The 14,865-nt window shown below is 42.5% G+C and overlaps 1 protein-coding gene across 1 annotated transcript in view; it reads right to left on the bottom strand.

The window, feature by feature from the left end:
• Positions 1–673: 673 nt before the first annotated feature.
• The window catches only part of LOC146186685 (uncharacterized), a 49,735-nt gene continuing 35,543 nt past the window's right edge, over positions 674–14,865 (bottom strand). The window contains exons 9-12 of the mRNA XM_084608082.1: positions 13,000–13,100; positions 9,363–9,576; positions 2,792–2,986; positions 674–1,040 (exon numbers count right to left, since the gene is read on the bottom strand). Of these exons, the coding sequence (XP_084464208.1) occupies positions 937–1,040; positions 2,792–2,986; positions 9,363–9,576; positions 13,000–13,100 (614 nt within the window). The 3' untranslated portion in view covers positions 674–936. The remainder of the gene's footprint in view (positions 1,041–2,791; positions 2,987–9,362; positions 9,577–12,999; positions 13,101–14,865) is intronic.

The raw sequence follows: 14,865 nt of genomic DNA, 5'->3' as shown, positions 1-14,865 counted from the left end.
TGAAATTGAGGTACTTTTCATTTTTACCAGTGTTATATCGAGTCTGTTACCTGTTATTCGAAATTACAAGAATAAAATCTTGCGTCCTTTAATCATTTCTTCTTCAACACTCAAGACTTCTGAACATTTCTTCGCACAGCTCACAAGATTTATGTGGCGCGATATCTGGCCGCGATATTACACGAATTTATACTTTTATACTTTTTCAGATATTCAACTACAGCGCAGCGGCTTTAGACCGCAGTAACTTGCAAATGATATATTAACGTATGGTGCTATATACTGCACTCATAAAAAAAATTAAATATCATATAGCGCAAAGAATCTTTGAAGTTATTAGGTCCAGGACCGCTATAATGGGCATATTTTCTTAGCTTTATACATGTTGCTTTCGAAATACGGTGCTATCCGTACTCTGCTCGCAATCATAGTGTTTTTTTCTGGTCTTAGTCGAAACGCTACTAGAGACAATATGACACGCGGCTACAAGGAACGTGCCATATGCAAGGCAACTCAGTCAAATTTTTGTTCTTCAGTAGCGCTGGGGATTGATTACCTTTAGGTATCTTCGGCTGCAGGCTCAGCGCTAGTTTCTGCTAGAATTACTGACACAATCCTTAATGCGAGAGGGATGGTGTTACTTGAGTTTTTTTAGAAAGAGGATTGCCACGGAAATATAATGCGTTTATTTTGTCATGCTGTGTTTATTAGGTACACACTGAGAATGGCCTGTACAGATCTTTTTATTTGCATATAACATGAGCATACAAAATATTTTATTATTTTAAGTGCAAAAATACACTGAAGGAATTACTTGGCTTGGTAGAAAAATGGCTGGAAACTTTTTTTTGTTGTTCTCCGCTGAGAGCCCTAAAAAAAACAGCGTTAAACTCCCTCTTGAGTTTTCGCGTTTCCGCTTCTTTTACAGGAAGGAAATTATGCTGGAACGGCCGGGACAGGAAAGCTGAAATATCTTTGTCCGTTATTGTCCCAGAAGAGTGCTACTTCGAACTCGCATTGATCGGCATTGGTTGACAATCCTGAAAACACAGTGAGACATGGTTAGAATGTATTTATAATGTGAAGATTGATTCAGGCGGCTCATTAATGGGCATGTGGAGAGGACCGTCAACCTACGGAAGTGAGGTACTCGTCATGAACACCGGCCAGTTTTTCTGTCTGTCCGAAATACATTTGAATTAAGTTGATCTAGCAGACTACTCCCCAAGGAATAATTGCAGATCCGTAGAAGTCCCAGAATATATTTCGTGTATCATCATTTAGTGGTAAATGGCGCAGAAGTACCCTGTAGTCATATTAAACGAAGTCATGCGAGATAACATTAAGGAAAGCGGAAAAAAAACTTAACTTTTAATTTCTCGAATAAATAATACAAGAAGAGTAACTAAAATAAATAAGATTTCAGGAGAATAGAACTTCAGGTACGCACATTTTTTGTGTTCTTGGGTTACTATAACATCTCAAACGAATGTTATGTTTTGCGAAGATTGTAGTTTAAACCCTCGAGCAAGTAACGAAAAATTAAATTGATTTCACACGCTCTGCCGTCTAACCTACAATTCGGTGCATTGCGAAGGTCGATGTCAAGTAGATCAGGGAAAATTGTGTCTGCTGCACATCTGGTGGCACAGTGTCGTTGCCGACATGGCCGACAGCTTCACAGTTACCCCAGAAAGGAGTGGGCCTCTTCAACAACGGCGGAAAGAAAAGAATAGACAGGTATCTGTCGAACGTCCGCGCTGGCAGTAGCAATCAGCCCTGTCTTATCAGATATGCTGAACTGACGCAATGTTTTCGCGCACAACTGTCGCTTGTGCTTACAAAGTCAAGAATCAATACTCAAAAATTGCGGCAATAGTCATTGCCAAGAAAGGACAGTTAGAGACGGGTACTGCAGCCTGGTTGCCACACTCTCCGCGAGCTCTCCATATTGACAACGTTCGTGCTAAATTTAATATTACCTCATCGTAATCTAATGCCCAACCTGATTTTTGAATTACTGTTACCTTTATGTGGCACATTGAAAGGGCTTGCCTGTCCAGAAGAGGCCATGACCGTTCGGAATGGTGTATTCCGTGCGATTGTTTGAATTGGACAAGATCATTTGGGCGCGGTGAGGATAGACTTAAATCGCATGAATCTGACAATCAAGCTCGTACAAAGGCAACCAAGTATATATATATATATATATATATATATATATATATATATATATAGATGTGAAGGAAAGAAGCCAACAGTCGGCGAGGCCAAGGAAAGCGTTGGGGATGGTATTTTGCCTTTTTTTTTAGCGTTTCCTTGGATAATCACAGAAATTATTAATGTAATCTGTTTAGGGGAAAGATAATTAAACACAAAGTAGAAGAAAAAACAACGTGCCGATGGTGGGAACCGAATCCACGACCTCCGAATATCGCGTCCGGTGCTCTTCCAAGTGAGCTACATCAGCCGCTGTCCCCCCTGCTACTTGCTTGGGTATTTATGTTGTCTGTATACGAACCTTGAGAGTGTTCACCAGCGCCACCCTCAGCAGTAGCGGCGGACGTGGAACGTCTTTTGTTACCGTCAGCGTCACGTAGAACGTGATCAAGAGCGAGGGCGAAAGCTGTGCTAGAACCCCCTTACGCTACCTATGGCTTCAAGACTACCGGAACCGAGACCCCCGTAAGCTACAAGCAGATCAATTAATGGGAAAGGAGGTTGCTCGTTATAATATATATATATATATATATATATATATATATATATATTTGCGCATAATGGTGCTTACCGTTTATGGTTTTCTCCTTGTTGTAGTCGTAATAAGAACTCTGAGGTACTGTTTTGACAAATGTGCTATCCTTGTTGCCGTCACAGTACCACGTGACCTCTATGCCATCGTACAGACTTGAACGTTGAGGCACATATCTTAATAGCGCGCTGCGTCCACTTGGGAAAACAGTGACTGCAGAAAGTGAAGGTGGACCTGTAAACGGAAAATACGAGAAGTTACATTTCACAGTTCAAAATGCTTCGAAGCGGGCACCTTTATTTTACACGAAAGAGTTTTGCTTATGGGTTGGAGAGCGCTGCGCGTGCATTGCGCGGCATTACACGCCTATCCTTTGAAAGCACGATTTCTACATTTTGAATAAGCAAGCGCCACTTTTTGCGCACAGCGCCTGGTGTGGAATGACGCCCCTAAAAAATTCGAGTCCGTCAAGCATTGATATAGTTGTGTTGTATTTTATACGCCATGTAATGTCCCGAAGCAATTCGTGCTGTGAGGGATGCCCTCATGCATCGCTCCGGTTTAATACTGAATGACTAGAGAGTTTTATTGTGCACTGACAATATTAAGCACACGGGTTCTTTTCCTGGGCTTTGCTTTCATCGAAACGTCCATAAATTTTCGGTAGTCACTGGGAGCGGTCAATTCGAGCTGTGAACATGCAGCAAGCGCTCACAAACGCTTCATAAATGGAACTCTTTTCACATCTTACTGCCCGTTAGCGCAATCACACGCTCGTCGCAATTGGCAACCGTGTGGGAGCGCCGCTCACACCGACCACATCACTTAAAATGTGCGGCAAGCTGCACAGCGCAACGGTAAATTTTAAACGGATGCCGGCGCATACATAAATACTCTACGATGTTCTGCAACTTTATCGAACCCTTGTTTGATAAAGTTCTTCCTCCTCAACTGGAGACTCATTTGCGCTGAAACTGCGCAGAATGCTTGCGCGTTGTTGTCTCCCCCTTTAGAGGTAAGTTTGACTATGGTGCTTACTTGGTTTGGCCGCGCATGACGAGAAAACAGAACCGTCTGCGACGGGACTGGAGAGCAAAAGACGCAAACGTAAATTTTCCTCCAAATAGCAGCCGTGGCGCCATCTAGCACCATTGCAGGAACGTGCCATGCTTGCCTCGGCGCTTTTGCACTATAGCGCTTTCCTCAAGCGACGCCAGATGGCACCAGAGCCGTCTTCTGCTGTACTATACTCTGTGCTGTCGTTTTTTGCTTCTCAGTCTCGTCGCAGACGGTTCTGGTTTCTCATCATGCGCGCCCAAACCAAGTAAGCACCATGGTCAAAATTACCTTGTAACGAAGGGGACAACACCTCGCAACCTTTGTGCTGAGTTTCAGCCTAAATGAGCTTCCGGTTGAGGTGGGAAAATTTTTCAAACGGAGGTTCGATAAAGTTATAGAACACCGTATATCTCTAGCAATATAGACGTATGCATAAATATAAATGTATGGCCTTAATCGTAGCAGAATACCTCTTATACTGCATGATATTTCTTCGCATAGTTGCACAGTGACCCTCTATTTACTTATTGAGTGCCCGTTTTTTGTTATGGTTAAAGCTTAAAAGCGACAAATTGTACTTTTTCTTTCCTTTCAAAATTCCACCTCGTATTATGGCAATCTTATGCACATTTTACCATAGCGCCACAACTGCCTCCACTTGGCTAGTTCCAGCTCAGAAGTTGCTATTTTGTCATCACAAGGCTGTTATTCTGCTTCAGCAATCTTTCTCTCTCCTTTAGTGGCGCTCAGAGGTCAACTGCAAGATTTCGCTACAAGCCATTCTTACGATTTCCCCCTGAACCCAGCCAGGATGACAGAGTGGCAGAAAGAAAAACAATATATTTTCACTCTTCCCCCAAGTTATAATATTTCAAAACATCATTTGTTTTGTAAGTAATAACGAGAAATCAGTGATATCTCCGCCTTGGAACTAAGTAGTTGCGCAGTGTATATCTCCTCTTTTCTTATTGAAAAATAATGTGTATCTTTCCAGTTGCAAAAAGCGAATTTGAACGTTCATAGTCGAGTCCTTCAACGATCACTAGCAGCACCTCTTATAAATGAGGGTCTAAGTTTAGGGCTGATAAATAGTAAAGAACATTAGGCACAATAGTTAGGAGTAGGAAAAGTATTCATTCCATGTGCCGTCATCGGCTTCATAGAAATGGGGGCCGAGTCCGGCAGCAGTGCGCTGAAAGTAAAAATTACGGTCTCTAAGCTTTTTCTACGTGGCGTGGTAAAAACGTTTCTTATGCGCCATTCCATTTGCAGGCAGTTTGTAAATCTATGTAAACATAAAATACGCCCAGTTCAGAGCGAGTTAAACCTGAGTAATTTTGTTTTGCGCTAGAATATCGCGTAATACCACAATGCTTTATCCCACAAATATGCAATAGTATGCCCTTCATCATAATTTTCAAGTCATTACTTATAGCTCTTTTGAATTGTCAAAAACCACCGTTCTTGGATTTGTTGCGGAATTTGTTCATTATAAACTTGCCTGCAGATAGTTTTTACACTATTAATGAGGTGTCTTTTTGGTGTCTTGTATACGAGCGATATACTCGCTCAAAGCAGGAATCTAACGTTCTGTCTTCGCGGCTTCTCGCTAAGGTAGCGGTAAAATTGCTAGCGTGCTGTCCTGCAGAGTAAATCGGTAGCTTGCCGTTGCGAATCACGGGTAAAATTTGTTGCCCCAAGAACGCAAAACTTGCTCTCCTTCTATGGTAGCTGTAAAAGACCATTATAACACTCTGTTTACCGACCTCCACAGCCCACATACGTCCACTCGACATTGTACCGTTGCAACCTGGCGCGACACAGACACCTTTACTCGGCATAGAACTTTCTGTCGAATTTGTGTAGCCTGATAAAAAAATTTTGGTTAGTGTAAAGCATTGAAATAAAATACCGAGCTTAACTACCATGTTTATGGAGCCTTCTTTGAAACAGTTCCATGACCATCGTTTCACTGTTCAGCAATTCGTGGGCTCTTCTTCGCCGTTTAATCAAACATGACTCATACTGACCGCAACTAAGCTGCGCAGTTGTTTCCTCTTCCCCTCGAATCCAAAACCTTTGAGCGCGCCCTCACAAAAAACCTTTATGGATGCGTGTTAGCACAAAGCAGCTTTGTACAAGACGCTGCCGCTGAAAAATATGTCCAAGTGACGTGGTGGCAGAGGTGATGGACATATATTCCTCCGTACAGTTAGCCAACCGTGTTCCGACTGCGCGCAACTTGCTGAGAGGAGTATCAGGGAGCTCTGAACGTGATGCTTGGACTCTGAACGACCTAACAAGTCTTCCTGTCTTTTATTATGTGTTACGTTGATTGTGATTCATGGGGTTTACAGTCTCAAACCACATTAGGTAATGATGCAAACCGTACTGGATGAATCCAGAAAATTCCATAAACTCGAATTTATTACATGCACTGCCATCGCAAAACACACCAGCTCCTTGCTTTCCCCCTCCACTATAAAGCGTGCACTGCGGCCAGTAATATTTCTGCTCGGAGGACGGACATTACAAATAATTCAGTAGTGTGACATGACTGCCTCAAGGACAATGCCGTGCATAGGTTACATGCTCTGTTACGTCTTCATAGAACTTGTGTATGCGAGGGTTGTCAACAGGGTGTCTCAAGGCTGCTACACAAACGTGTGCGACTCTCGTATAAGGCTATTAATCTGTGACACCCATGTTATTTCCCTCACCTCCTCTCATTATCAAATATGATAGCTCTATCAACCATAGAGGAGACAGCGATCAAAAATGTTTTTCTACCATGGGGCTGCCAAAAGTTTTTGAGGAAAGCAATTTAGTATTCAGCTACCCATTAGTGTGACTACGAACTGCAGGTAAAAGGCTTGCGCCATTTTCATCTAATTGCTGCAGCCACATAACCCCGGAAAACTTCTTAATCTCATCCACTCACCTGACTTTCAAGTCACCTGCTAAGCTTTTCTTTCCCTTGAATCCATTCTGACATCCTTAACAACCATTGGTTATCTTACCTTTGTATTTCATTCCTTGACCGGGATGACTTCGTCCTAATGATTTCGACTAAAGTGTCATTAAATCGTGTTGTTTCCCTGATCCACTGTACAGACTTCTTGTCTCTTCAAGTCATAGCTTCCGTGTTCTGTTCCATAACTATCTATGTGGTGGTCAATTTAAGCTGTATTCTTTTCGTATGTCTGCACATTTCTGCGCCTTAGGCGTGCACCGGCAAGAAAGAAATGTTGTATGTTTTCCTGCTGCTGCTCATAATCACGGAGTACTTGCCAAGTGTGCAGCGGCCACGTCTGATTTTAAAGAGAACGCTTTACTATTCTCACCGTGCCAAGGCTATCTGCGTGGTACATTCGACCTTCAAGTGGAGGATTGGAGGTTTTCCCAGCCATGTGACGTGCCGCATAAATTGCCGCCGCAGCTGTGGAACACAGATCTGGCGGCGCTAGATCGCCTGGCATTTACACGAAACCACGCATTTCGCAACTCTCCTAAATAAAGGCGTGAGGCGTTTAGCTTCAGGTTCCCACCCCGCCAAAGAGGACCCACGTTTAGGAAACAGAGTTAAATTTATGTATCGTATACGCTCATCCGAATTTGATGATCCACAGGATACATAACGAAAGCCGCCTCGCAGTGTTTCGCAAAGAATGAAGCGAGTCATCTAGCACCATCTCCGCCATCTGGACGGTCACGTAGACGACGAGATGCGCCTGATAATCTCACTGACGTTGTTAATCATGCCAAATGGCAACAAACTATGAAAAAAAACATGTTCTTTATATCCCTCTAACCTGGCTTAGTAACACAGAATATCAAGCATAACAAAGCATGTGCTCGCATAACCGAATTTAGCATATCTAAGCCGCTGCCAATTTTTTTTTTTTAGTTAGTACTTCCATTCGAGATCCTTATCTTAGGCAACTGCTCGTCTTAAGCAGACTTATTTGTTTACCACTATCAGCACCCTGCTATCTATCGCAAACTGCTTTTTCTTTACGACGGTATCGAACATATTTAGTCTTGTGTACAATTATTTGTAGACACAATTCTGATTTGTCTGTGGACGGCAACAATCATGCGTTCAAATCAGTTCCCTGAGTTACTTGCAAAAGAATGTCATCAGTCAATTATAGATGACTAACTTAGTCCCCATCAGCCTTTAATTGTAACTGTTTCCAATAGCAGCTCTTAGGAATGCCTGCCTATCTCTTTGACGTTTGAAGTATACGCTTGCTCCCAATGTAGTTACCGATTACCTTACTAAAATCGTTTCACGCCACTGATGATCAGCTGATTGGTCTGACGTCCCCTTTCCATCGGAGTGAAAATTGTTAGCGTTCTTTGATGATTGCAGCACTCAAGAGAAAACGAGCAATTGTTTGTACGTGGCTCCAGTGCCTCTTTCACGGTCTCTCCGCTGTGCTTGAATGAGATTAAAATTACATGAATTTCTTCAGGTAAATTTTTTTTCCTAATTGTTTGTATTGTTTTGGTATTTATTTTTTACCACCCTAACGTCTCAATGGTCCGCACCACTGCTACTCTCTTTATTGTCCTTATATCGTCCGTTACTGTATAGCTAATTGTAGATCTCCTCTGGCACTTTGACCAGCTTACCCATACCAGCCATGGCATTGCCCCTTGTTTTCAGCGCATACGTCTAAATTTCCCTACTTCTGACTTCATCTTGATCGCTGAAGGGTACAGCTGTTTATTACAGCCTGGAGTAAGGCGTTTAGCCACCATAATCAATCTATTTCGTCGCACTCCGACCCTTGCTTTCCCCTTTGAGCTTTTCAATTACGTTCCTGGTATAGCATAGTGTCTGCAAGTAAAATGTGCTCTCATCTTTCGATATTGTTCGGTCAAGAGCAGTCGGATGTAGCACGTCACGTGATACTGCCTCGTTATGAAGTTCTTCGTTGTTTATGTTTCCAACTACGCACTCGTACGACCGCGCTTTTCCGCTAGAAGAGAAAATGACAGCCAGATTTCAGGAACCGGATCCAGTCTAAGTTCGCTTCACGCTTTGTCCTTTATTTTGAACGGGCAGATCGCGCTTTACCTCGCAATAACATAGTCTCAAACATGCGTTCCCGTTCCGAAGGATCTGGGAATGGATCTGGGATCTGGGACCAGGCAGATTTGCCTGGCCGAAATCGCGTGAAGCGCGGTTTTGATTTATTTTTTTGCTGTCTCGCCTCCCTCATGTACTGACGCTTTTCTCAGGAAGTGTCTTTGCTTTATGGCATTAATAGGAGAATTGCTTGTTTAAACGAGCCAAGCTGTGTTACATGTATATAAGAGATGATAACCTATACTCCATAGAACTTAAGTTTGACAATACGGACATACGACGCCAAATGTAGATAACACATGAAAGAGCGAATATAATGTGAGATGGCATTTTCACAAAGGTCGATTGGTAAACACAGGCTTCAAGTAATAATTCAACCATATCTCTAGGTTTTTACTTAAAAACCAGATGAGAGACATGATAGGAAGCATCAAAATATGCTGATTTTCATACCTGATTTGTGCGGATTTATCTTAACGCTATCCGCTTGTCCGCATCCAAAGCTATTGCAGCAGCGAAAGAAAACATGGAACTGGTCCTGGGGCGGTGTTTGGAGGAGGAGCCTCAGGTCACCACTAGTGAGAGCTGCACTTCGAGGATCGTTCACGGTAGCTTCGCAATCGGCGTACACGCCACAGGTCATCCAGTCCACATTATCTGTCTTGTACTGTGCATAAAAACGAAAGAAGAAAGAACATAAATTAGATGGAAAACTAAGAGAACCCGATGGCCCATGCATATCGCATTTCCTAACCCTTCAGTACACAGCGTCCAACAGGCCAGATTCCTTGTAAATGTGATATGCCATCAGCTGGTCGTAATTTAAATAATTTTTGTGGCGTTTTTCGGTGCAAGCCACCATATGAGTGATGAGCAATGATTTACCTCCGAGTGTGAAGAGCGAATTTGACCTTAGGAGCATTTTATTTTCTTCTTGATTACGTTTTTTGAAGAACCGATAGATGCTGCCGATGTGAAAAAGGATGCATGCTATTTCTATTCGCCTAAGTGGTACGCAAGTTTACTTTAAATGGCTGCAGGATTCGGAGCTTGCAAGAAAGTTTTTGTAGCCCCTGACCGCTCGATTAGCGTTATTTTCTTATGAAGCATGCCCCGCTCCAATACGCATCCACATATTTAGGCCACTACAGTGTGTGACTGCGTCTGAGAACAATCTCCCGCCAAATCATATTCCGTAAAGGTGCAAGGCTGAAGCCCACAGGAGGCTGACAGACTTGAAACTGACCAGCGCATAGCTGACGAGTGCCAGCAGTAATTTCATATGCACGACGCTTTCTCTGTATGTATTCATATTTCTGTGCTACTTGCCTTCGCGGTAGTCAGTCTCAAGACTCCCAACCAAATATCAAACATCACGCGTGAAGCCCTCCTATCACTTGCACTGAGATAAAATCTCCGGCCGTCTATATATCACAAGCAGGTTTCGATGTATTTCAAGGGAAGATGATTTCTTGTACTTTACTGTACATTCAATGAATCCAACGGAGACCGCTTTCTTTAAGTTTAGTTTTGTGGAATTAACTGGCATATTTTCTCTTAGGTGCACAGTTCTTACCTGCATCGCATCACCCATGGGCTACAAAATGTGGCAGGACGGTACGATGTGAATGTAGCCATATCAGCACCCATCAAACATAAACAGGTATGTCCGGCAATCCAAAAGTAGAAGGGAGCGGTCAGAAAAATGGAACGGGTGTGGCATCGCGCATAGGGACAAGTTCGTCGAAGGTCGCAAAGGAGTTGTTTACAGGATTCTGCTCTCCTGCGGAGCCCGATACATTGGGCAGACGGGACGCTGCATAAATAAAAGGCTGCTCGAGCACAAAAATAATCTAGACAGTAACAAGGAACTATCTTACCTGGTAAGCTACTGCAAGAATTGTGAAACAATGAAAAAGAAGGGAATTTGCACAGCCTTATGGTGAAGAACAGATATACTTTACAAGCACTGCAATCAGACAACGCGGGAAATAATGGAAGCCTTCCATATCAGTCAAGATTCAAAACGTATAAGCAAACCATCTGTCACTCTAAATGACAAAGAGATAGCTTTTATTGGTGACCTTTGAGTGTCGCACGTGTCTCTGCCTTCTGGTTTGATTTCATCGACTTCAGTGTGACGTAGAATGTACTGTCTTTCCTTTAAAGGCGCCAAGGTTTGGCATTAAAAACTTAGTTGAGAGTAAGCGCGCGTCTCGTGTCTTTCTCGTTCTTGTGTACCGTTGTTTGCGCTGTTTTACAATTATGAACAGTTCTTAATATTACGCAGAGTATTATTCCTGCTGGTTTTTATTGCGAAAGCGATACTACGCCAGGTCTAACCGCTCGTCGCTGTATGCCATGTCTGTGTCCGTGTCCGTGTACGTGTTCATGTACTTGTTCGTGTACTTATCCGTGTCTGTGGTCCCCTGGCATGAGCTGCCAAGTGGGGTCTTTTGTTTCACGTGGGGTCGACGGTTATGTCAGAGTCAGCCTGCCAGGACCCTTGTATTCATGTTACCCCTCGAGGCCACTAAGGCACGTTCATATGGCTTGGTTAAAGCGAGGCTTCACTGTGGACTGGCGAAGAAGAAGAAGAACGCTCGATTACCCGCAGCGAATGCTTTCACTCCGTATTCGGTTCAGTAGCGTTGAACCCTTCTAATTTTTTAAGCATAGCCCGTGACCATATAGTGACGCCAGTCTTTGAAGCTAGTGAAAGTGCAGGAAGTGGAATACTTACATCGCTAGTCATGAAACACACTGAAAATATATATTTAGTGAAGAGTCAGGCGCTCATTTGGTGTGGTATAATTTAACGAAACAAGTGCACATGCAGATGCCATAGTTTGTTCACTGGCTGCGCACAGTGCTGCATCAATAGTGCTGCATCAATAGCCGTCCGGGCACCTCCGCTTCTTGCTATTCACTGCTTCAACAAAATCAGCCACAATATTATACACAGCCCCGATATGAAAAACAGAGCAATAAGGCACCGCGCGACCATGTGGCTGCACGGAATATACTAAGCTTCTTCGTACAATAAATATACTTCAATATCTCACAAATACTAACCGGTAATCGTCTATAAAGAGAGCTACACCTCGGTAAATGCATCTAATGTTTAAGGTACGTTTGAAAACAAACACATTCTCCCGCGGCACTGGTGCATGGCGATTCACCTGTCACTTGAACATATTTTCAATCTTTTCCAGTGATCTTCCAAAATAGTTTACAACTCGTATCTCTAGGTTTTTAGAAAGCAAACGTTATGCTATCAAGAAGCAGGTAGAGGCCACACTTCGTGCTTTTCATTATTACCTGTTATCAAAACACTCTCTGCCAGCTACCGTGACTATATGCAGTTGTGGTCCTTAGGGGGTGACTAGGCTGATGATTAAGGTACTCAAGGGTTGAAAAAGTGCTCACATATTATGCTGTGAAATCAATTAACCTCCGTATCCTAGGACAAATATCCACAGCAATGCTTGCCGATATACGACATAAGAATTAAAGTAAACGAGGAAAGTATATACGCTACTGAGGCTAAGTTAAATCAAAAATGATAATTTGAAATTTTACTTGCAGCGCCCTGCTATATTTTCGGACAGTTAAACGAACCTTACGACGGTCATGCGATAGCATTGTGCTCGTGATTCATTAGACGCGAATGGAATTTGAGATGACGATAATCTAGGCGCAGCATGGGTTATTAAACACGCTGAGATTTGGGCATCCATGAAGGCATCGTGCTTCTTCTAGGTGCCTAAAGAAACTGAACTCATCCAACAACACCGGAATCACATTACCTATCTTTCATATGTAGTTAATGTTTTTTTTCAACGACTGCGGTTCCTCAGAAACCGAACCACAAACCAATGCTTTGCGCGTATTGCAAGCTGTAGTACCACCCAATAAAATTACTTCAATCAGGGTCAGGAAACTCTTGCGAGCTCTGTAGATTTTACAGAGCTGGAATGCGTGGTATGCTTTGTTGCACATCCAGTATATTGTCTGTAATTTAATCTTATTTTCAATGTCGAGTATTATCTACAGACACTGACGTATGCATATACTTGCTCGATCATACCTGGATGTAATCGACGCTGCTGTTGGTACAACTCCAGGAGAGAAAGACGACGTCATCAGCGTTTTGAATAGTGGCCTCGTTCCACAGGCTTGCAACCGGAACTGCGTAGTGAATGTTCCATGTGTGTAGAAAATTAGTGCTGAACATGATTCCGACTTCTGTGGGCAAAAACGTTTCCCATTTTCTACCGGTTTTCACCTTTTTGGGCTACATAATCCTCGGAAGCATCCTAATCATCATTGTCCACGTAACATTCTCCCCTTTTCTGGTATCCTTGCTCTCCCTTTCAATCCAGTGGGTCACTATCCACTGGTTACCTTGTTATCGGATTACATGCCGTGCCCATGCTAAGCGGGCGAAGACAAGGCATGTGAATCCGACATCGTTAGCCCTTTACGTAGCCACAAATTCATTGAGCCCACATGACTCACCGAACTCCATGATTTTTGTGACAATATAATTGTTTCTCTTTCTCCTATTTGTTCTTGACTATGACTACAACATCAGTAAGTATCGTTTGCTTCCGACCCTATATATAGGGTTCCGTCCCCTCTTAATTTTCTACCTAAATCATCATTGTTCACTGCTGTTGCCCTTCCTGCTTGGACCTCACCGATGGTCTGTAGTATGTGCATCAATGAATAAAATAAATATCTATCGTTATTAGTTTCGTAGCTTTCTGAGTTTCCTCAATTTAAATTTAACTCTACAGCTAGTCTTGATATTTCTGCCCAATAGGGGAGCACACTTAAGAAAAGTGTGTACATTTCAATAGAATGATTCTAGTAAACTCCTATCCATTATGTGAGAGTGCTTAATAAAATGATTCCACGCAAATATTTTACACCTATTTTGTGGTCCTTATGAGCAGTTACCACTTTTCCTGCGTTGATGTATTACCTCACCACTTCGAACTACGCGCACCTATCGAAAAGTGCTCCGGCCTCAGAAGCTCTTGATCATTGCTTTAAGCATAACCTTTACTTTTGTTTATATTAGGCTTTATATGCTATTTTAAGTTTGTCCTTAATGTTTTTAATTAAATCAAGATCACCACCCAAGAGACTCTTATTAAGGTATTGTAGATTTAATTTTTTTTCACTGCTTCCATTTCAGGTCTGTACAGAGTTCATCTAAGCAACCTGTGAATAGTGCAGGAGAGATCGTACCTTCTTGTATAGCTGCGTCCCTTATGAAAGTGTCATTACCTTGTATATGGAATTTTTATTTATTGCAGCTACTCAGATATCGCAGATATTTATTACAGCTACTCAGCATACTTGGTACCTTGTATCAAGTATGCTGAGTAGCTGCAGTTAATATCTGGCAGCAAGGTGGATTGTTGGGCGAGTTAGTTGGACATTGTATTGAAACAGCGTTAGAGCCACGGTGAAAGAGGAAGACAAACACACACTGCACTGACAGCATCTGGCAGAACATTACCCAATGGCTCATCTACACCCTGATTACGCATGTATAGTTGACTGCAAAGCTGTGGATTTAGTCGTAGTATTTGCTTTGATCTGAGAGACATATTTAGGAGGTGGCTACATTCGTTGTATTTTCAATTATTGTATTAGATTGTTGGTATGACCTGTCGTTAGCAGCCTTTATGAAGGTCTGCTTGTTGCTTTCATTCATTGAACTTTAGGATTGTCATGATTCTATTATTAGTTACCATAGTAAATACGATGCATACAATGACCAATTATCTGATCAGTCTGCTTTGTGCAGAATCTGTATACCTCTTCGTTGTATAACGTGTTGTTGGTGTTATATACAGGGATATATCAAGATACTGCTAAACTCGAAGTCAGAAAGCATTGCGTAAGGACGTTATTTAGCTTTTTCTAATAAAATTTAAAG

This window comes from Amblyomma maculatum, chromosome 6 (assembly GCF_055883805.1).
Source record: "Amblyomma maculatum isolate TAMU_Amacu chromosome 6, ASM5588380v1, whole genome shotgun sequence".
In the NCBI taxonomy this organism is placed as follows: domain Eukaryota; kingdom Metazoa; phylum Arthropoda; class Arachnida; order Ixodida; family Ixodidae; genus Amblyomma; species Amblyomma maculatum.
This window is presented reverse-complemented; position numbering and strand designations above follow the sequence as displayed.